We start from the raw sequence: 23,989 nt of genomic DNA, 5'->3' as shown, positions 1-23,989 counted from the left end.
ATGAGAAAGACGAACCAGACGGCGAAAGAAGAGAGAAGATGAGAGAAGGGGGTAAATGTGAAGAGAGCATGTGATAGAGAGAAACGACAAAGTAATTGAGGGAGTTGGGAGAATAACGAAAATATATGGGGAAACGGGTGAGAGTGAGAGTGCTAAAATGGTAGATAATTAAACTCGTCGTTTTATTTTTATTAGAGGCCGTTGAAGTTGGGCACACGAAGGTGGTAAGTAGAGTATGTCGCCAAAGTTTCTTGTGTGAAGGTAGTCATTGGAGTTAGTCACTAGAGTTATCGTTGGGGGTGGTTGGTGGAGCCTAGAGTTCTTTGTCAAAGTTGGTCGTGTGAATGTGGAAGTCAGAGTTTTTTTTTTTTTTTTTTTTTTACCAAGGTGGTTGTTGGAATTGGTTGCCAAAGTGTCATCGGAGGTGATTGTCGGAGCTCGGAGTTGATCGTCAGAGTTGGTCACCCAAAGGTGGTCATCAAAGTATGTCGTCGGAGTGTGGTAGCAATAATCGCCAACGGAGACCGATGGGTGAAACCATTAAAAACATTGGAGAGAGAGAGAATTGGGGAGAGTTGGGGTGAGTTAGTAAAATAATCAACGTTGGTTGTCAAACATTGAGTTGGTAAAAAATACCAACTCAACCCAACTCTCCTTGGTTGTTAAACACCCCCATTAATGTTTCATATCTTTGATATAAATCATACTCATACATGTGATACACCACCTCAACCTAAATAGTTGTAATTTGGAAAGGATGTGACTTTCGTTATTCAAACATGTTTTTATCGTTTGATCGTGATATTTCATATTTATGGTTCAGATCACCCACGTACATTAAAGAATACACTACTTTGCATGTAACCACCTTGACCTGAATAGGTGTGGCAAACCACGAAATAAGAATGGAAGTTGTAAAGGCAAAATGTGGATGTAAAAATTCTCTCATCATAGTCACCTTTATATAAAGTCAATTTCCACCAATAAAGTTTTGATCATAGGTCGATAGGTCCATCCCTACAATCCTAAATATTGATAGTTCGATCTTCTATCGGCAAAAGTAATTATTGTAATAAAAGTTGTTTTAGCTTGTATGATTATACAATAAAATCATACCATAAAATCTTAAGATCATATGACACAATTAAAATCAAGATATTGATGTTTTGAATTATATGATTTTCACGATAGCACAAGTTATAGTAATTAAAAACTATTTTAAAGAGATGGTATTTCTCTGTTTTGACCTTTTTTTTTCTATGGAGAAAAAAGCTATTTAATGAGACATCCTTAAAATTTTATAGAGGAGATAATGTATCGAACCTGGTTAATGATAATATTAAATTAAAATTAAATTTAACAAAAAAAAACAACTGGTTGAAAAATGGGAAAGAAAATAATTAATAGAGATAAAAAGAAAGAACAAAATTGAATCTCTTAGCTTAATAATAGTTTATTTCCATCCGGAAACAAATTTAGTCCGCTAAAGAATCCATAAATAGAGCGCAGTTTACCCATATCCGCCCTTTCTCACACCCGAAGATATTTGGTGCCCATCACTTCGAGACCGCATCGACCCTCTCTTTCTACCCTTTCCCTCTCCTCTATACGGTTGTTCTGTTCCTGATCGCCATCTTTGATCTCTCTGCATTCTTCGCATCATAAAGAAACCCTAATTTTTCGACAAGGAAGCACCCCCTTCCTCGCTCCGTTCCCTAAACCCTAACGGAATCCACCTTCCCTGTATCCATCTGCGACTCGCCGCTTTTCTTAGCTAATTTTATCGATTCCTCGGGTCTATCCAGGTAAGGATCATGTTTAGAATGCTGTAGTTTCAGTTTCATTTTTGTCATGCTTTTTCTTTCTGCTCTGGAGCTATCGATATTTTCAGTTTTCTCTCTTGGAGCTACAATTTCCAGGGGCTTTGGTTTTTAGTGCCTTGGCATCTTCTGGATGATAGAAAACGGACGATAAAATTGATAAATTTTTTTATTGAAATTAGGTTTGAGGTTCACTTTCACGGGCTTGCTTGAGAAAGTTTTTCAATTTACCATCCGCCATTTGGTAGATTTTTTTTTTCAAGTTTTCAATTGTTAATGTTTCTTAATTCGCTTGCATTTTCGTGCGGAAACTTGATTTGATTTGGTTTGATTTGAATTTCTCTTTACTTTTCTTCTCCCTACAATATAATGCTACTATTCTTGTTTTTCTGCTGTGGTATCAGTAATACGATTTTTTACGATCCTGCTGCTAGACGTCGTTTAATTTGTTCATTGTCTTCGATATTGGTGTTTCGAAGTCTGGGAGACATTGCATGCGTGGACAGTAAACTTTACTGTAAGTTCGGTAATTTAAGCGATTTCACATTTTCACGTAGTTTCCGAATGATGTTATTGAGCCTGATATTGTCACCCTTGACTTGGTTAGGGTGGAAAAGTCAGGCCTTGCTATTTCTCTCTGTTAACACGTGCTTGTTATCACATGAGGATCAGCATTACGGAAAAAGTGGATTATAAATTTGTAATCTAACTTCTGATCCGATGTCAAAATCTTCAAATGTGTCTACTTTGTTCCATTTATTTATGCTCAATATTTTGTACGAGATATCCTCCTCAAAACTTCTATTGACTTTTAATAAATAGTGTAGTTTGCTGTCATAATGACATAAATAACAACTGCTTTGCTATTTTCACTTTGATAGCACCTAATGGTCGACTGGTCGTAGTAACCATTTTTAAAGTAAGACGAGGGGTTTCATTGATTCTACAGAAGTTAGGAGAAAGGAATACTAATTTCAACCTTACAAGGTTACAGAAAACCGCTCCACAAGAAATCACTTACTGTTTTTTTTTTTGATAGTGTACACTGAAAATTTAGTAAGTCCCTCGATTTCCTTCCAATTCCATAAGAATGCTATTATTTTGCTACTTCCACCGTTGCGATAGTTGAACTTAATCAGATGATTTTCATCTGCCTCCTCACCATAGCACTAGGAAATCATAGTAGTTCTGAAAAACATTCCCCTTAGTAGCATGTTTCATTGCTTTTCAAGGGCTAATAACTTTCCTGTATATTTTTCTGTATTGTCTCGTTTTAGACTGGTAGGCATGTATTCTCCTTCTGTTGCATGTTACTTGTGCGTGGAAAGCATGATATTTTATTCAAACACATCAGTAGTTGGCAGAATGATGATCCCATTTATTTATGACCTTTTCTCAATAGGTTCTGGATTGCAACTGATATGAATCTACAACAATCCATACATTCCAAGCCTTCTGCTAATGGTTTTGGACGTCGTAGAGGCGATAGGGATGTAGGAACTAAGTTTGAGAATAAATTTCAGCCTGGAAAGTCAAACACCAACAGATTAACTAATACAAGTGAGTTTCATTACTCATTTTCCCCCTGAAATCGTGTTCTACTTGATATTCTTTCCCCTAATATTTGTTTATGCAGGAGCACTGGCTGGCAGCAAAGATGGAAGTTTTGGGAGTTCCTCACATGATCGATTAGTATATTTAACTGCATGTTTTATTGGACAACATGTAGACGTCCAGGTTAAAAATGGATCTATATACAGTGGAATATTCCACTCAAGCAATACTGAAAAAGATTTTGGTGTGTTTTCTTTCCACTATTCTTATGTCAAATTTATTTGACAAGCAGCCTTGTAATTAATATTTATCCTTACATCGTTTGGAATTCTATAATTTGGTGTCTCTAGTAGTGTTTATTTGATTCTCATTTTTCAGGAATTATATTAAAAATGGCACGCTTGACGAAGGACACTTCTTCAAGGGGGCAGAAAACCATTGGAGACTCTTCAATTAAGGCACCTTCCAAGACTTTAGTTATACCGGCTAAAGATCTTGTGCAAGTTATAGCCAAGGTTTTAATTTTGCTATTTAATAGTTAACACATTTTTTAGTTTTTGTGGTATTATCAAGCAGTCATGTGGTCCCTCCTCCAGTGTGGTTTCTTTTCTAGTATTTTAACGGAAGGCTATGTTAGTAATTGTCTGATTGATGACCATGAAAGATTGTCTTTTATTGTGTGGTTTCTCATGTCCATCTTTCGTTCTCAATTTATCTTCAGTAATCTGACCAATCTTCTAAACAATTGATTCCAGGACGTGACTGTTTCAAAGGATGGACTGTCAAATGAAGCTCATAATGAAAATAATGAACTTCTGATAGACTGCATTATTTCACAGTCTCGTCAACATGACGCAGAAAGAGAATTGAAACCATGGATACCTGATGATGATGATCCTCAATTTCCTGAACTGGATAACATATTTGATGGTCCATGGAATAGGTTGTTATGCACTTCCCCCAAACCTTGTTTCTTTCTTTCGATTCTTCCCCTCTTTTGAGGTCCTGGGCTTTTGATTGTTTGGCATGTGGCTAAAGAAAATTGGCCTATCTTTTGGATTTCTCTTCTTAACGAGTGAGGGTATTCTGGTATATGATTATTGTAATTTTTTTTGGTTAGATAATTTATATAGTCTTTCACTCGTCCATGTAATTTCTCTTTATGAACTTCTTTGTCCTTTTTCATTTTTCAACTATAAACTATTATTTTAAAAAAGAACTGCTCACGAGGTAATACTTATAAATGTTGAATGCCATTTCTCTTTCTATCCACCATCTAATAATTGCTCTGATACGTTTCTTTGAAACCATCACTGTTTTGGGTAAAACATTGTCACTATTTGCAGGAAAAGAATGAGTATTGTTGGCATGTTGTGGTTGAACATGGTCATGGTTAACAAAGTGATTGCTAGAATTAATTGCATTTATCGGGCTTGAGTTTAAGATATTTATATTTATCTATCAATTTCTATATTTTTTTTATTTTTAAGCTTTTGGTGATCGATGGACATCTGAGGTTTCTTTAATTTATTAATATGTGCTTATTCTCATTGGTTGCTTGAATCCCGAAGGCTATAATTGCAGGTAATCTTATATTCTTAATATCTTACAGGGGTATCACATTAGTTTTAATATGGGACGTCAGTTCCTGAAGCAGTTCATATAACTTCATTTTTACATTGTGCTTCAGATCTTTTTTTTTGTCTTCCATTGGTTTATTTGATATCTTTTGAGCATTAGTCCCTCTTTTCCGTTTTTCAATGCAATTTTTTGTTTCCTTTTCAAACAAAACTTCTGTTATAACTTATATGTTTCTTTCAAGGCTTTCAAATTACTTCTATTACATTCACATACACATTTGTGAATGTGCTTCATGTTGCTTCTTTTAGGAGTTGGGATCAGTTTGAAGTTAATGAAAAACTCTTTGGAGTTAAAAGCACTTTTGATGAAGAACTTTATACCACAAAGCTTGAGAGAGGCCCTCAAACAAGAGAGTTGGAAAAGGAAGCTTCAAGGATAGCCAGAGAAATAGAGGGCGAGGACACGGAAGATCTTCATTTAGCAGAGGTAATTTACGGAATCTGATTTCATTTCTCAAGCTGCATTTCTCATGCCATAGAATTTTGGGAACTTTTCTGGAGCTTAATATTCTTCCTTTTATTTTATTTTATATGAACAGGAAAGAGGCATTGATATCCACGATAAGTTTGATATTGATGAGGAAACCAGATTTTCTTCTGTATTTCGTGGGAAGGTGGCTGATGATAGTGGATTTGATGAGAATGAAGACATGTCATTCAATTCACGTAACATGGAAACCTTTGGGGGGCCTTCTGGCTCTGACATTAGGTTTGCAGATACATTCTCCGGAAAATGCAGTGATGTAGTTTCTGTGTCAAGCTCTTCATCCTTGGTATTTCTTCAATTCTCTCTCTCCCTCTCCCCCCCCCTCTCTCTCTCTCTCCCCTCTTCTTTTTTCTTTTTGTTTTTTTTTGGGGGTTTGTTTTGTTTTTATTTTTAATTTTTTTTTTTAATAAATACTCTCATGATTTTAATTCTTCAGTATGCTGATAAAGTATTTTTAGGAAAATATTGGTGGCCGTTTTAATCTGTTCAAGTGTTAACCTAGTCTGGTTTACCTTTGTCCGGGATCATTTATGCATTAGCTGGAATGCATGAAGTCTTAATTAGTTCTTATCAGTGGCATGATATTATTAATTTATACTTTTCAGTTTTCCCTATGGAAAGCATGCAGTCCCACATCGTCTAGTATAAGCATTTTATTATTATATGTTAATCAGACCAGTTTTTCAAATTAAATTTTCTGGATTAAGACTAGGAATATCTTGATATTTAGTCTTATGTGTATCTAGCTGCATGTTATTAGTTTTTATTTTCTTCTAAAAGTAAATATATAGTAATGTTGGTATAAGCATTTAAAATTCTAAAAACTCACTCTGTTATGGACAACTTAGGTTTATTATAAATTTGCCCTTGTGTTACGTTCTGTATTTCTATGATTAATAAAATTCATTATCCTTTTGAACACTAATAAAGCTCATCAGAACTTGATAAGTTGTCTCAAGTTGGTGCTGTTGAGTGTTGTTTTGGTTATTAAGGTCTTTTTCCTCTTACCAAAAAATGAAAAGAAAAAAAGGTTTCTATCTAGCTGTTCTTTTATTGCTTCTAGAGATGAACGAAGGCTAACATGTCCTGATTTGCAGGATCAAGCACAACCCTCCCAGACAAATATTGGTGTAGATCTATCCAGATCCACTCCTATTAATTATGCCAGACAACTGGCATCTGAAACTTCGTGCAAAAGTTGCCCTACTTTGGAAGTTGAAAGCAGGTTTGTACGTTTACTATATTTTATAATTTTTTGGGAGGAGAATGCTTTTATCTCAGTAAGAAATGTTGTTTTAAAGACCACATGATTCATCTTGTTAAAAAAAACCACATGATTAATAATTGTGGTTGATTTTCTGGTTTGAACCTATGAAATATAGGGTCCAGGACAAACATCATGGGGAGAATGATGCGGATGTGTCTGTAGAAAAGGACAGGGTAGGTTTCTAAAATAGTATTTCTAGAATCAGCTTTGTTGCTTGTTATATTGTTTTCCTGGACTTACTCATTCTAATTTTCCTATCATTGCAGCAGGCAGTTAATGACTCTCATTTTGCTAAATGTGATGGTGAGCCATTTTCTGCTTTATTCTTCGCTTCTAATTTATTAAAATTCTATTATTCTTTTGATTTGAAGAGTTAAAAGTGACATGCATCAGATGCTACTAGTAGGCCACAGTCAATCGTCCTACAAGATTTATGCATATATAATCTGTGTGTGTGTGTGTATTTGGGTGATAATTCCTCTCTTGCTGGTTTATGTGTGTGTTTCTTATGTTCTAATCGAAATTTGGTGATGGAAACCATAGATCTGCAGCCATTGAAGAAAGATGGATCTGATGAAGAGATATTGCCTAATATTGCCTCACATGCTCCATCTTGTGCTCCGTCAAAGCCTAGTGAGAAGTTAAATCCTCCTGAACTCTCTGATGAACCAGGATCTGGAAAATCTCGGGGAGAAGTTCAAACGTTGAACACTAGTGGGCGACCTGGTAGTTCCATATCACTGAATTCAGATGGTGCTGCTGGTACTTCTAGTGGTCCTGTATTATCTCCTAGCTCATCGGTGGGATCCCTGTCCTCCGAAAAATCAACACTAAATCCTCGTGCTAAGGTATCTTTATTTTTATTTATTTTTTCTGGATGCTTTCAGCAAGCCTAAAACGATGGGGCTTATAACTATGTTGACCATGAAGATTTTTCGTTTTTATGAGTTAAAAAGTAGTATCTTCTGCCTTCTTTTATGTTTTACCTTCTGTTGTGAACAGGAATTCAAACTCAATCCTAATGCAAAGAGTTTCACTCCATCTCAAGCACCTGTTAGGCCACCTTCTCCAGCGTCCTCATCTGATGGTTCGTTCTACTATCAGAGCAACTTACCTGCACTGCCCCATATGCATGGGATGCCTTATGGTGTTGGAGTAAGTACATGTACATTGTCTTTTGCTATTTCTCTAAATAAATTAAGCTTCTATTGAAAGATAATTGTGTATACATTTTTGTGGATGGCCTGGCAGTGGCAAACAAATTCGACTTCTTAGCTGTTGATCTATCGTATCTGCTAGAATCTACTAGATCTAGATCATCTGAAATAATTTCCAACTTTTCATGGTTGTTGTGCAGATTGGACCTTCATTTGCAGGTCACCAGCCTGTTGTTTTTAATCCAATGGTTGCACCGATGCAGTCACCACATGGATATGTTCAGCCAAATGGACCTCAAGTATGGTTTGCTGAAAATATATCTTTTTGATAAGAAACAATTTTATTGATCAAATGAAATATCCAAAGATATACAAAATGATCCCAAACTAAAGGGTTTACTGAAAATATGAAGTTATGGCATTCTTAATTTTCTTTTCATAAATTCAAAGTTCTGTACATTACAAATTGAATTCCTTTGAGTGCAGTACGTGCAACCCATGCTTCTTGGCCACCCGAGGCATGCCATGTACATGCCGGGCTACCAACCTGTAAGCATCCTCAGATTGTCTTGATGCTTTTAAGTTTTATTATTTTCTTCAGAATATTTTTCCTCATCAGCACCTAGAATGGATAATACACGTTGGTAAACTGTTGCATTTATGTCTCATTCCCATTCCTCGTGCTGGCCTTATGGATTCCGAGTCTCTTTGTACTAACAGGAAATGCCATACAAGGGGCGCGAGTACTAAACAGTCCCTCTGATGCTGCTCTGCAGCTTAACTGCTTCGCACTGCATTATAAGCTCTTTGGAGGCATTGCTTCAGACAGAACTCGCAAGGAAGATGAAAGGGGAAAGAGAGAGNGGGGGGGGGGGGGGGGGGGTGTTGGTTCTGGAGTCGCTTGGGATGGGGAGGAGTTTATGGCTTTCAGTTCAATCACTTTTTCCCTCATCCCATGAATTTGGTAGCTTTGAAATTTCTCAAAATAACCACCAATCACATCACATTGTTTCCCGATCCTTTATTTATCAATCAACAGTTAAAATGTTTGGGGGGGTTTGGTTTGGTTTGTTTGTTTGTTTTGTCTGCCTACGGCATTTTGCACTATATACTTATATGTCCACTATGCAACATCGTAGGCTTTTTAATGTAAAACTGATAACAATTGGAATATCTTAATACTGATTTTTAGGTGTGCAATAAATAGGAAGGGTTGGGCGAGGCAGGACATTGAATTGAAATCATGACAACTCTTCTCTCACTTTGTTATATCGTGGTGAAGATGCTATGGTCTATTCGATTTTGCTTTGGATTTTTTACTTTATATATATATTCGATTGCTTGTAGAGGTGTGTTATCAAATTGGGTGGTTAGTCGGACATCATTTGCCATCACATTTGAGTATTGACGATGAGCTTGTTAATTCTGTTTCAATGTTCTGTTCTTCAAATTTTGACAATAATCTTGTTTAATTTATTTGTTCTTTTTTGAAATTTGTTTAGGTCTTCAGTATTTTTTGTAAGGACTGATGTGACAATTTGTGGCATTGATTATTGAAGATACAATAATGTTATATTTTGAGAAACAAACAAGAATTTGAACATGCAAATGTTTGGAGAAGGCATCAACATTGATGAAAGAACTCAAAACAGATAAAAATGAAGATACAATATCAAGTGTCGGAAGATGATTACATCCGAAAGTACAAAATTTTGCCTAAAGTCTTTGGCTGTCGAGGCTTCTTTTGCTTGAATCCAAGGGCTTGATAGACTTAAGAAAAAAATGTTTTTCAAAAAACTCATTTTTATTTAAACACTTTTAATAAAAATTGGTTAAAATATATTTGAAAATAACAAGTTATTTTAAGTTGTTAAAATTTTTCAATTTCTTTTAAAATTTCTTATTTTTTAAAATAAATATTTGAATATGTATTTCAAATACACCTTAATTTGGTAACGTGTAGCGAAACTCGAAAGAAGGTGGTGAATAGAGAAAATACTACCATGTGGCTCTTCGTAATAATATCAAAATGGATATTATTGATATTATTATTTTCTATAGCTATACCATTCAACAAAGCAGTAATCTGGTCTGGTCTAACCCCAGGTAACAATCCAAAGCCCAATCATGTAACTGAAATACAAGAATAAAACAGCAGCACACATAGCAAGAGTAAACAAACAACCAAGGATCATACTGCCTAGAGGGCGTCGAAGGAGATTGAAAAAGACTTACAAGCACTAAAGCACCAAATGAAAGAGTATTGCAGATGAAGTAACTAGGGAAAAGGCTTCTTCCTGTAGCATGGTGCACCATAACCGCAGTCCCTCTTGTGAAAACCATGTTGTTTGGAATGCTCATGTTGTTGATTCTTAGTTCTTGCAATACTCCTCCAGGAGGGTTTTACACTTTGGTAAGTTATTGTCGCAATCACTGTTGCCACCAACATCAAATTCACTTGCACGTTTTCCGGCCATTTTCTCATATTATTGATAAAATCATACAACCTCGTTTTGTCTTTATGTTCTGCTGGCTCTAGTATCTCACCTTTTTTTCGTTTATTTTTGGGCATTCCTTGTTTTTGGAAACTTTAAATTAGATGATAAATTTGTTCATGTTGTTTCTAATCCTAGAATACTGAGTAAATATCGTTCTATTTGTATAAATACTTGACTACGTTAGAAGAATTATTAGATATACAATTAAAACTTTAGAGGGAACTAAAGTTAATGTTTACCTCAATTTGTTGATGTAACATTGACAAATCCAAAATAGCGCTTTCATTATTGTCCACTGTATTAAAAAGTCTTTATTATCAATCGTAGATTGAACCAACAAGCTCATAGCCTCCAATTGATTCTCTTTAACACAAATATAAAATAGTTTGGGCATCCCCAAGCTTTGTATGAACAGACTGTGGTCTTGCATTGATCAAGTCTTGCATGACTTGAATATGGCCTTTGGTCATCGAATAATGAAGAGGAATCATTCCATACAAATCTCAGATCAAGCAACCACTTGTGTTCTTCTCCAATAAGGCTCAAACCTATTGAGGACGAGCCTAATCAGCACCATGACCGGTCCCAAGTTGACGAGGCGCCACGACATTGCTGAGATGGTTTTCCCTCTGCCACTCTGGTTTCCCTTTAGAATATCTTTCTGTTGCAATCGTTTTTCTCTACCCTTCATACGTAGCCCTAAAACCGATTCTTTCATTTTTGTCCTTATTCACCCTCAATTGTGTATAAAATCATTCTTTCACCTTTTTGTCAAATGTGAGGAAATATACAAAAATTAATATACAGAGGCTTTTAAGCTCCCTCTCTGTCTCTCACTCTCAAATCTTCTTCTTTCGTTTTCTAACTTGGTATCAAAGCCAACGATGGTGAACACTGAGTCATCCTTATCGTCTTCAGGTCTGCCTCATGTCATCACCAACACTGGGAGTATGACAGGACCTCCTCTAAATCAGCTCCTAAATTAGGTGACATCTATTAAAATGGACAGATTGAACTTTCTTCTTTGACAAAACCTTGCCTAGCCCATTCTTAGGAGCTACAGGCTGGAAGGATATCTAATAGGAGGAGACTCCATGCCCTAGTAGGTTTATTACAAAAAGTGTGAATGCCAGTGGAAGCTCCAGCAAGAGCTCAAGTTTCGAACCAACTACTTTGCAGGAAAAAGAACAGAACCAAATTCGGCCTATGACGTTTGGATAGCAGTGGATTAGCTCCTGTTAGGCTGGCTTTACAACTCAATGTCACAAGATGTTGCAACCCAAGTGATGGGATTTCAAACTTCCAAGGATTTGTGGGAAGCTGTTCAGGAACTGGTGGGCATCCAGTCTAGGGATGAAACTGATTACCTCAAGCGTTTATTTCAACAAACACGCAAGAGGGCCTTAAAAATGAGTGAGTACTTAACCTTAATGAAAAAAAATACTCTGATGGGCTTGCCCTTACTGGGAGCCATGTGTTTGCTTTTAATCTTGCTTCTCAGGTACTATCGGGGCTGGATGAGGAATATAATCTGGTAGTAGTAGCTATTCAAGGCAAAGGTACAGTATGTTGGTTAGATATGCAGTTGGATATTCTTTCATATGAAAAATGCCTCAAATATTAGCTTGTAGTCAAATCAGGAGTATTTGGAATGTCTGGCTTATCCCTCTTCCCTAACCCTATCTCTGTGAATGTGGTGCACGAAAGTACTCAGACCAACCAAAATCAGTATTGAAACTCACAAGGGAGCATCCAGTTCTCGAACTCCAGGGGAGGTGGAAGTCGAAACAGAGGAAGAGGCCGCTGGAACAATGACTCAACAAATTTGCCTACATGTCAAACCTGTGGAAAGCTAGGACATACAACCATTATTTGATTTTTTTCGCTACAACAAAGAGTTCAACAATCCTCACCAAACACACAATCGAGCTGAATCCACCCAACTACCCGCCAACCGAACTCAGGATCAAAATCCTTCAACCTTGGTTGCCAATTCTAGCATCACCTCCCCTGAAACCGTGGCTGACCCAAACTGGTACGCTGATAGTGAGGCTACCAACCATGTCACCAGCAACCTTAACTTTCTAACCTCTGCTACATACTACACAAGTATGGATAAGGTGATTATTGGAGATGGTACTCCATTGAAAATTTCTCAGCAGGGTATTTCCACTATTCGTTCTAAATTAGGATCTCTTTCCTTGCTAAATATTCTATATGTTCCTGATATAGTTAAGAATTTAGTAAGTGTTTCTAAGCTGGCCAAGGATAACAATATTTTTGTTGAGTTTCATGTTGATTTTTGTGTGATCAAGGACAAGGACTCGGGGGAGAAGCTACTGAGAGGCACACTTAAGGATGGTCTTTACCTGATGGAATGCACAAGCCCATTGATAAATAATTTGTCTAACACTCAGATAAATGGGAGTGCTAGCTTGGCTGCTCACACTTCTTCTTCTTTGCATATCTTTCACACAAATGTATCAGTGTCTAAATCTTTACTACACAAATGTCTTAGACACCCATCCCTTATAATTTTGAACAAATTAATTAGTGGATGTAATCTCAAAATCTCCGATAATGTGAAAAACGAGTTTTGTGAAGCTTATCAGTTCGAAAAAATGCACAACATGCCCTTTCCCCTTTCCCCTTCTCACGCATAGTCCCCTTTCGATTTCATTCATACTGGTCTATGGGGGCCTGCCCTAGTGCTGTCAGTCGATGTTTTTTGGTACTACACTCTATTCATTGATGACTTCAGTAGATTCACATGGCTATACCCCTCAAAATAGAAGAGTGATACTGCTTCTACCTTCAATGACTTCAGTCTCTTGTGCATACTCAATTTGGTAAAGTTATAAAAAACATACAAATGGATGGTGGTGGTGAATTAAAAAATGTTACTCATATCTGTAAACACATGGGCATTCAAATTCGAGTCTCTTGTCCTTACACATCTACCCAAAATAGCTGTGCTGAGTGCAAACACCGTCATCTTGTCGAAAACGACCTCATAATCCTTGCTCAGGCCTCTATGCCACTTAACTTTTAGTGGTATGCCTTTCAAACTGCAACTTTACTTATTAACAGTTTCCCTTCTTCTGTTCTTTAGGATAAAAGCTCCATGGAGATTCTCCTTCACAAAAGTTGGATATCTCCTCCTTATGTGTCTTTGGCTGTGCCTGTTACCTCGATTGTACCAAGCTCACAAGTTTGACCTACACAACCGACGATGTGTTTGTCTTGGGCCTTCACTGATCCATAAAGGTTCTTGATGTCTCACTGAAGATGGAAAAATAATCATCTCTCGACATGTCCGATTCAATGAAGAAGACTTTCCTTTTAAATTGGGCTTTGGATCCCCTCCAGCCCAAATACCCACACCATCTCCAACATAACCAATAACATCATGGTTTCCCTAACCACCAATAGAACCCCTTCCCAGCCCATCTGTCATGGCCCAACAAACACTGCCTCTCCAACCCACTCTATTTATCTAGGCCCAAAAGGCCCAACCCAAGTCCCTATAACCCACCCAATGAATGAGCCCATCTTTCCTTGCCTTGACTCATTTTTCCAACGCCCATTCTGCCAACAGACTCCTCTATCCACTTCCTCTCCTTCCTCGAGTCCCTTATCTCCTGACTCTCCCACATCAATAACATGCAATGGAAGTATCAAGAATCCATAAGCATTCAAATTCACTAATTTTGGCAGAAACTAAAGCATGCTTTTCTAAAAAGAGGGTTTTAAGATCATACCTTTGAAGGATTCTTCAAGAATCCGATTGAACAGGGGTTGTCTTCACCAGAAATCACCGTGAACCACCTCAAAGCCTTCCTTACTATCCTCTTGGAGCTTTAAGTAGAGTTGTGGGACTCAATAACAGCTTGAAAAGGTGAAGAACAATGAAGAACACACAGCAGCCAGATAAGAAGAACGGTTTCTTCTTACAGAGGTTTTTTTCTCAAAATTTCTGTATCTCTCCTTCTCAAATGACTCCAAACTTTTTTATATATTACAGATGAACATGCAAAGAAGTGAAATGCATAGATTGTAGCTCATGCTTGGAGATTTAATGAAGAAAAGATAATGGCTTTTGTATGAGCATGAAGATGAAGATAATGGAAAAAGTGCATTTTCCATTTTGTGCAACATGCATAAACGATTTTCATTTTTCTTTTAAAGCAAAAAATGATTTCAAAACCATTTTGATTGAAAAATGATTTTCTAATATTAATTTCATAAATTATTTTAAAAATAATAATTAATTTAATATCAAATATTAAATTATTTTTGCACAATAACCATCTTCATATATTTAAATATATATTCTCTTGTTCCATTTAATTTGAACGTTTCAAATTAATTTCTCAATCTACTTTAAAGCTTATCCATTTACGAACTAGTAGAGGGACCTCACAGACCTACAAATTATGGGTTCTAATGATTCGAGATCAATCAACTAAACTCATTAGTCCGATCTAACCCCATTCGTCAACTAATGGGACACTCCACGATAACCCATAGTTGAACTTCCCTCACTATAGATATATTATATCCACTTAATAACCATAATCAGTAAGTCGATCCTTCACAAGTTGTTCATAATCACAACTAGGTTAAAATTATCGTTTTACCCCTGTGAATACATCTTGTTCCTTAAGTTTCTATTGATCCTCTAATGAACAATTCTGATTCATAATCTCTATGAATAAAATTCTTTCTCTATCATGAGAAGGCGGGACCCCGATTATTCAAGACCTAGAATCAGTACTTAAGAGAACAACCTATTTGCTAACCCTAAATAGGGTAGGTGTGAATTCTATCTTGCAAGGCTATGTCCCCAGCTATTCATCCAATTTTATCCCCAAAATGATAAGCTTATTGAGCAGTGCTGTTGGACTACTCTCACTATTTGCAGATCAAAGGATAATCCCAAACAAACAGGAGTTATAGCTAGCTCAAGATTAAGATCGAGTTAACCTAGGTTACATATTAAATGAAATAGTTAGTTTTAATAGTAAACGGTCGTTATAAAGAAAAGTGACTATCTCTGTGGTTTAGTCTATATGCAAACTCATTGCATAGGATGCCTCCACTCTCATGTCTCAACATGAACGATTTGTGGATCACATCGTTTGTAGCACCTTACAACTTCTTGTAAAAACTACAGAGTGGGCCGCATCCAATAGTGTTACCAGGATGAGATACCCAATTTCATCCATATACTTATTAGACCATTTAGGTTATATATTGTCAACTTGATCCTGTTTATGTCATTACATAAAGTTACAACATTCAAACTATAGCCAAGGATGCGTTTATTGGATTTTCATACTAAGATGCAAAATTAACAATTTATTGATAAAATAGAATGTTTAACACGAATTGCGAGTTCTAGGACATTCCCAACAATCTTCCACTTGGACTAAAACTCCAGTGAGAACAAATATATACAATATAATGTAGAGATACATAAATACAATAAACTAGGGCATCTATAATACCATAGACATTCTCTCACTTATCCTAGATTACACTACTCGGAGTCCTAGTCCAACTAGGTGACCCTCGAAAACTTTAGCCGAGAGGGCCTTGGTGAATGAATCAGCAAGGTTGTCTTCAGAGGCTATCTTTGTGACGAGCATGTCTCCTTTGTATACGATCTCCTGGATGAGATGGTACTTTCTTTCAATGTGTTTTCCACGCTTGTGACTTCTGGGTTCCTTTGAGTTAGCAACTGCACCACTGTTATCACAATACAGTGTGATAGGCAGGTGCATATTTGGAACGATTTCCAAATCAGCTAAGAATTTGCGTAGCCATACTGCTTCCTTAGCAGCTTCGCATGTAGCCACGTATTCCGCTTCCATGGTGGAGTAAATGATACAACTTTGCTTGATACTTCTCCAAACTATAGCTCCTCCATTAAGAGTGAAAATTGATCCTGAGGTAGATTTCCTGGAATCTACGTTAGTCTGAAAATCAGAACTAGTGTATCCTGTAAGGATCAAATCCATAGGTCCATACATAAGCATATAGTCCCTTGTTCAAAACTTTTTGATTTGTAGATGAGTTGGGTGATAGACGACATTCCTCTGTTAAAACAAATTTCGAATTATCATAAGCTAGTATGTTTGATTTGCATTTTGAATGATTCAAACCATTAACTAAATTGGAAGCGTGTAATTTTAAAGAATTTGACATACTGAAATTTTAAACAAATTCTAATCAGTAAATTGTAATTAAACCCAACTCAATTTTAGCAAAAGTAATAATGTACCAAAATTTCATTATTTATTGGCAACAATACTATTGTGAGTAAGAATAAGTGCTACCGAGAGGCAGTCAAATACTCTTTCACTAAAGCAAGAAATTCTTGACTAATTACTATCTCCATAATAACTCTTATTCCTATAATCATTTAGTTAACATTTCCAGTCAGAAATTACCAACACTTAGTAATTCTGTAAATGTAACCCTCCATTTTGAGACATCAGAGATCGACCCTAATGATTCTACCGAATTGGAGAGTCAAGGTTGGGAATGGACCTAAGAAATCCTAGCCATTTATGGAGTTTGAGTTGTTCCAAATCCCATGTTACAACCCTTCGAAAGGATAGCCTTCGTTAAATGACTAGCAAAGGTTGCCTAAAGTCAACAAGTTGACGAGGAATGTCATAGTCCGAACCAATGGAAAAGCGCGCAGGACACGTTGACACATATCCTTCACCCACTTACTATGAACTACTTCCCTAATTCACCTTGATCTTGACCCATGCAAACACTTTCCGAATGGAGGTCACTCCCAGGGTGACACGAAGCGAAGCATGAATCTTACGGTGTGAACTCTTAGGGACATGAGAGCTAAAATCAATATATCGTATATATTTAATTTTACTATGAACTACTTCCCTTATTCACCTTGATCTTGACCCATGCAAATACTTTTCGAATGGAGGTCACTTCGATGGTGACACGAAGCGAAGCATGAATCTCATAGTGTGAACTCTTAGGGCGTTAGAGCTATGAACAATATATCCTATATGTTATTAATCTCCCACTAAAGTGTTCTAACAACATATCATATATGTTATTATTCTCCTACTGAAGTGTTCTACTTGTTTGGGTATACTTTTACTTAGGTTTATTCCGGCTAATTAAACAACCTAAGTCTATGTTGTTTATCCAAGTATAACGTTTATAAATAGATTTAACCTACGATGTCTAGGTGATGAACCGATTTTATTACCTCACATCGCTCACGCATGCTTATAAAACCAATTAATAACGCTCAATAATTCGGCCATAATCCCCAGGTAGAAAGTGTTCCGTAGATCGTCAACTTAAATACCTCCAGCCTTAGACAGGATTATATAGCGATTGAGTTTGTAAGTATATTTCATAAGATAATGACGTATTTTAACTATTAAAACAAGTGGTTAACCTACGTGGGTATGCAACTTATCTTTGTTATAGATTTTAATGTTTAATTCAATTTTATAACAACTTATAAAATAATAGATATGGTTTGCATCCATAACTTTTACCAAATGCATTCAAACTTTAATATAACACTTATATTAAACTTTAGAAACCCTAAACATGCATACTATATATTATAACTTTTTATAACATATATCCAATGCATGTAACATGTTTCCTATGGTGGGATTTTAAATTTACATGGCATACAATATGCACATACATGTTTCATTTTAAATATAACATACATAACATGCATAAATATTTAAACAACACTGAAATGGTTCAACTTTGGCATCCTAAGCAAGCAATAATAACTAATTATTACAAATAAAGGCAAAAAACTACTCCAAAACCATTCTGGACAGCTCGACTCAACCCGAACCAGACCTGAACTGCCCGAACTGGTTCTTTAAGGCTCTAAATGAGGTTGAACCCGTCCAATTTGTGCTGAACCAGACCAGGAGTCGACCAAACCGGTCGAACGGGATTAACCCCATGCGAACTGGCTCACGAGCGCGTGCCTTGCTGGGACAGGATGAGCAGCACTGCAACGCTCCATCCCAGCATTGCAACGCCATGGGCTTCATCAAGAGCAGTGTTGCAACGCTGGCTGGCAGTAGCTGCTCCTCTAGGTTTCTACTATGGACCTCGCTTCCTTCAATCTTCATTTACAACCTAATTTTAACTCTATTGACTCCAAAAAAATTACAAAATCTAGAGCACACATATAAGCTCATCATCAACAACCAACTACAAATTTAACAACTGAATCAAAGAGAAATCTAATGCCAAAATTGAATTTCAACCATATCAGTCAACCAAACATGCATCCATAGAAATTCACCCACCAAACTCAAATAAATGTTAATTGAGTGCTTAAATCAAAATCTTATACCAATTAATAGAATATACAAGCATGCAACGGAAGCAATCAGAATCAATAAGAACTCTAATTACACCTAATTTGAGTTCTACAAGCATGCATGAAAACATTTTTCATAGAAGAGGGTTTCAGAACTTTTACCTTTGAAGAATTCCATGAAATTCAAGCTGCTCTTCATGAATTTGACCTTCAAATCAACACTAGACCACCAAGAGTGTCTTTTCTACTATTCTCAGCCTTGGATTTGAGTGGTGGAACCCAAAATTGAAGTGAATTGAGTGAGGTAATAAAAAGGGTTTTAAAGAGAAAAAGAGTTTCAATAGATTTTTACCAAATTCCAGCAGTCATCTCCATCAATTTGAGATATTTGGGTTTTTATGGAACAATTACATGCAAGCACTCATACTCCAACAACTTTGACACTTCAAAGGGCACTCAATTGAAGGGCTAGGTATTGTTGTTGAGATTAATCCACCTAATCACTCAAAATTATGGATTTCGCCACTAACACAATTTAATTTTCAATCTTATTTTGATTTAATTCAAAATTAAATCAATTTCTAAAATTGAATTGCAAATCAAAAAATTAATTTTGATTTTAATTATCAAGGTAATTTTAATTAATTAAATAATAATTTAATATCAAATATTAAATTAATCAAATACCTAATTTTAAACATGAATCCTATTCATGTAACCAATATTTAAGTATTTTAAACTCTCCAATTTCGTTTAATTTCAATAAAATTAAACGTTAATTATATCGAATATAATGATCCAAATCTTAATTGCAATTGGAACACTTCAAATTGAAATCCTAATTGGAAATTTGAACACTTCAAAATTAGATCATGATTTGCAATATCAACACTTCAAATTGAAAACCTAAATTCAATTTGAACACTTAAAATAAAAAAATTAATTTCGATTTTGAACATTTCAAAATCACTCAATTCACTAATCCAAGGTGTTAACGTTTTACGAGCTAGTAGAGGGACCTTATGGGCCTATAAATCATGAGCTCCAACGATTTGGGATTGATTGGCTAAATTTTTTAGACCAAATTAATCAATATTCGTTAACTATGGTGACACACCACTATAGCTCGATAGTTGCACTCTCCTTACTGTAGATATATTTCTGTCCACTTGATTAATCATAATTAGTAAGTTAACCCTTCATAGGTTGTTCATAATAACGGCTGGGTCAAATGATGTTTTACCCCCGAAATTACATCTTGTTCCTTAAGTTTCACTGATCCTCTAATGAACAATTGGTTTGTGATCCAATCACTAAACCGAGTCCCTCTCGGGTCAATGAAAGGGCGGGACCCCTTGTTCAAGACCTGAATTCAACACTTAAGAGAACAACCTTTCTACTATCCCTAAATCGAGTAGGTGTGAATTCCATCTTGCACCCTATATCCCCAGCTATCCAACCGGTGTTACCCCTGAAATGGGAGGCTTATTGAGCCAGTGCTGTTGAGTCAACCCTTACCTATGCAAATCTAAGGATAATCCCAAATAAATAGGAGTTCATAGTTAGCTCAGGATTAAGGTTGAGTTACTAAGGTCATCTACTCGAAATAATCAGTCTTAAATAGTAAACAATGTTATAAAGTAAGAGTGACTTATTTCTTGTTCCGATCTTATTCAAACTCATTGCATAGGATGCACCCACTTCTCATGTCTCCACATTAACGATCTAGGATCACATCGTTTGTACTATCTACAAAGCAAACCGCATCCGATAGTGTTATCAGAATAAGGTATCCAACCTTATTCATTTACTACAAACCATTTTGGTTATTTACTCGAAATTGATCCATCTTTATGTCTCTAGATAAAGTTCAAGTATTCATGTAATAGCCATGGATCTTAGTTTAATGGATTTAGTCTCTACAAGTGCAATTTACATATTCAATAACAATTTTATTGAATAAATGTCAATAACATCTTTATTGATAATATGAAATGTTTAACATTAGAAACTATGAGTTTTAGGACATACAACCCAACACGTGATACTCCCCACAAAAATAAGCTCAATGCTAGCTTGACGCTGCAGGACAGAATGCACCATTTTGCTGCAAAACAGGGCAACGTCATAATGCTCTACCTAGCGTTGCAATGCTCCGAAAGTAAACAAAAAAATAAAAACGCGCGCGCGAGTGCCTGTGCAATGCAATATTGGACTTCTTATTCGCAGTGTCGCAATGCTGCGACCCTCTTCAGAACAAAAAGACTTTAGTTTTAGACTTCACTAGGAGGAGAAAAATCATTTTTTTTTTATTGATAAAGAGAGCTTAGATTGAAATTTGAGAGAGAATTTCACAAATTTGATCTTGTATTGAGAGATTTCTTGAAATTTCACAAGTCTTCTTTGTGAAATTATTCATGGATTGCATTAAATTTTCAAGAATTTCTTTCAAAACTTCTCAATTCTATGGCTAGATAATTGTATTTCTTGGGAAATCTTAATTCTAGGTTTAAATTTTTGAGTTCTTTTGTATATTTTCTTGAATTTTCTACATTCTTGAATGTTCTTGGGCTAAATTTGAATAGAAATTAATGGAGGATAATTGACGCTTTGATTCCATTGAATTCTTGTATGTAATTCTTACTTGGCACTATTGCATAATGGTGAGATAGGTTACAAAAATAAAGTTTTCTTGTGTTAACTAGGACTTTTTCCCAATTTAAATCTTGAATTTCTTAATTTAGAACATTCATTCAACAACTCTCTAAATTTATTGTAATGTGTTTCTTGAGTGTCATAATCCTAATAACCATGTCTTTAAAGCAAATCTAAGAAAGAACATGATAAATGCTATATGGAAGTGTCTTTGACTTAGATTAGGCTAATTGATATGATTCATGTTAATCGGCTATATGGGTCTTTAAGGGTCTTTCCGTATTGGATTATGGGATGTTGAGTTTTCAAGTAATTGTTCAAGAACAATGATAGGATTAAACCTAGTAACTTGATTTCCCAAGAATCTTTTTCTATCAATTCTCTTCTAAAAAAAATAGTAAGATTGAGATAGAAGGTTATTTTTAGTCAATTAATAGAGGTTCACTTGGGATCGACCTCCTACTTCCACTTTAACTACATTTTAGTTTTAATAGTTGTTCAAGCATTATAAATTTCATTTGCTTGGTTAAGATAGAATTAACGACACCTATTTTGCACCAATCAAAGTGACGCCGTTGCCAGGGAGCCGTGCAATTGGTCTTTTAGAATCTTTGAATTCCTTTTTAAAATAACAAAAACATAAATGAAATAAAAAAATAGTTAGTTTGATTAAACTTTCCTTTTGTGCATGAACCGCTTCTCTCGGAGTGCCTTTTGTGATTTTGTTATAGATATTGTTCGTGAGGAAAGGAAACTACGTAAGGAAAGAACAATAAGAGAAGAAGGAGAATTTAAAGAATCGAGTCAAGAAGAGGAACCAACACAAACAAACACAATGGGTGAAATAAGGGAGCAAACGTTAAGAAAGCTTGCCGAACTGGATTACACTCAACAACCTTTATGTATAGTATATCCGGAGATGATGTATGACAAATGCATAATCTATGGTGGGATTTAAAACTATATGGCATACTATAAGATATATAATTTAAACATACATCTCATGTACATTCACCAAAATTAATGGACCAGGATGATTAACCTAAAAAACCAGAAATAAAATACTAACTATTACATAAACCATCGAATAAACCGGTTTAAATAGGCGAATTGGGTCTTGAACCGCCCAGGCGAAGCCTCGCGTCCTGATCGTGTAGCTTTCTTTGTGATTGTCTACCTCTATCGTTTACACGATCGGGTAGCCAACGCAAACTGATTGAGTAAAGACTTTACTCGTTCGTTTAGCATCAACCAAACGATTGTTTAGTAAATGTTACACGATCGAGTTAGAACTTTTCTACTTGATCGTTTAGCCAAATCTAAACAATCATTTAGCCTTGGCTACACAATCTAACCAACTCTTGGTTTTCTTCTTCCTCGAAGGAAACAACATCTCCATGCCTTGAAGCTTCATCATGAGCAACTCTTACAGACTCAAACTCTTTGAATTACAGACTCGATAGCAAGTTAGTATGCCCAAAAACACAGGGGTTCTTACAATTAACTTTGAAATGTAAAAGAAAGCAAAAACTAGAGGCAATCATCCCAGAAACTTCATTAATCCACATCCACAAATACATTTAACACTTAAACATAAGGTAGACATGCTTAAAACCCACCAAGAATGTAAATGCAATTCAATACATTAATGGATTTGGAATATCAGAACAACCTGGCTCTAATACCAATTGAAGGATCTCTTATTCAAGAGAATCAGTTAGTGGAAGCAAGATCTTTTGAAGCCCGTTGTGAAAGAATAAACGTATTCACAAACATACAAGAACAATTATGCATTATAGAGAAAATTATAGCATGCTTTGTTACTAAAACGAAGGGAATCAAGAGACATACCTTTGAAGAACTCTTCTTTAGCGAAGTCTCAACAATCACGAACGCAAAGAAACGAGGAGCAATCATTTGGAAAACTCTTGCTCTTGTTTCAATCACGAACTATCCTCTCGCTCTCATTGCAATCACAAACTTTTTGATCCTCGAGTGGAAACCCTTGACACTACCACTTGGTAACCTTGGTATTCTCGGAGTGAGAATCCAAGAGGTGTGGGCTCTATGTGAATTTGGTAGAGGGAAGGGGGATGTATATGATCAAGCTACACGATTGAGTAAGTGGGAGAAAAGTTTAATCTATCGTATAGATAGTGGGTACTTGATCGTCTAGTAATCTCTCGCTCTCGTGAGCAATCGTCTTGCAATCTATTGCTCTTGTGAGCAATCATCAAGCCAATCGTCTAGCAATCTATCGATCTCATGAGCAATTGTCTAGCAATCTCTCGCTCTCGTGAGCATTCGTCTAGCAACCTCTTACTCTCGTGAGCAATCGTCTAGCCAATCTCTCGCTCTATCATTTAGTCTCTTGAAAGTGCTATCGTATAGTTTTTTTTTGCTTGATCGATTAGTAATCTGATAATTAAATGATTGTCCATAAAATGAAAACTCTTTTCATTTTATTTTTCAGTTATTAAAACTGAAATTAATATTCATTAATATTGTTATAAATATAAATGATAACTAACTTACCATAATATATTTATAACCTATAG

The 23,989-nt window shown here is 35.9% G+C and overlaps 1 protein-coding gene across 6 annotated transcripts; it reads left to right on the top strand.

The window, feature by feature from the left end:
* The first annotated feature begins 1,515 nt into the window (after positions 1–1,515).
* On the top strand, positions 1,516–9,271 carry LOC120084039 (polyadenylate-binding protein-interacting protein 3-like). Of its 6 annotated transcripts, XM_039039945.1 has the most exons (17): positions 1,516–1,805; positions 2,003–2,064; positions 2,225–2,337; positions 3,223–3,380; positions 3,457–3,618; positions 3,753–3,889; positions 4,130–4,317; positions 5,264–5,441; positions 5,554–5,787; positions 6,599–6,726; positions 6,884–6,941; positions 7,035–7,071; positions 7,312–7,616; positions 7,771–7,923; positions 8,126–8,224; positions 8,412–8,474; positions 8,646–9,271. In XM_039039945.1, the coding sequence occupies exons 4-17, from the start codon at positions 3,242–3,244 to the stop codon at positions 8,673–8,675; spliced, it is 1,911 nt and encodes a 636-aa protein (XP_038895873.1). In that variant the 5' UTR covers positions 1,516–1,805; positions 2,003–2,064; positions 2,225–2,337; positions 3,223–3,241; the 3' UTR covers positions 8,676–9,271. The 6 variants fall into 6 exon arrangements, with proteins under 6 accessions (XP_038895873.1, XP_038895878.1, XP_038895887.1 ...); XM_039039950.1 differs by lacking the exon at positions 2,003–2,064 and having other exon boundaries at positions 2,255–2,337; XM_039039959.1 differs by lacking the exon at positions 2,003–2,064 and having other exon boundaries at positions 7,038–7,071.
* Positions 9,272–23,989: the final 14,718 nt, after the last annotated feature.

This window comes from Benincasa hispida, chromosome 1 (genome assembly GCF_009727055.1).
Source record: "Benincasa hispida cultivar B227 chromosome 1, ASM972705v1, whole genome shotgun sequence".
Classification (NCBI taxonomy): Eukaryota; Viridiplantae; Streptophyta; class Magnoliopsida; order Cucurbitales; family Cucurbitaceae; genus Benincasa; species Benincasa hispida.
This window is presented reverse-complemented; position numbering and strand designations above follow the sequence as displayed.

What these genes read in the sequence shown, in the direction of transcription:
- LOC120084039 (XM_039039947.1), top strand. Translation starts at nt 3,242, where the DNA reads ATGAATCTACAACAATCCATACATTCCAAGCCTTCTGCTAATGGTTTT. An exon ending in ACTTTGGAAGTTGAAAGCAG is followed by an intron (nt 6,727 to 6,883) that starts GTTTGTACGTTT and finishes TATGAAATATAG; the next exon opens with GGTCCAGGACAAACATCATG. An exon ending in GGATGCCTTATGGTGTTGGA is followed by an intron (nt 7,924 to 8,125) that starts GTAAGTACATGT and finishes GTTGTTGTGCAG; the next exon opens with ATTGGACCTTCATTTGCAGG.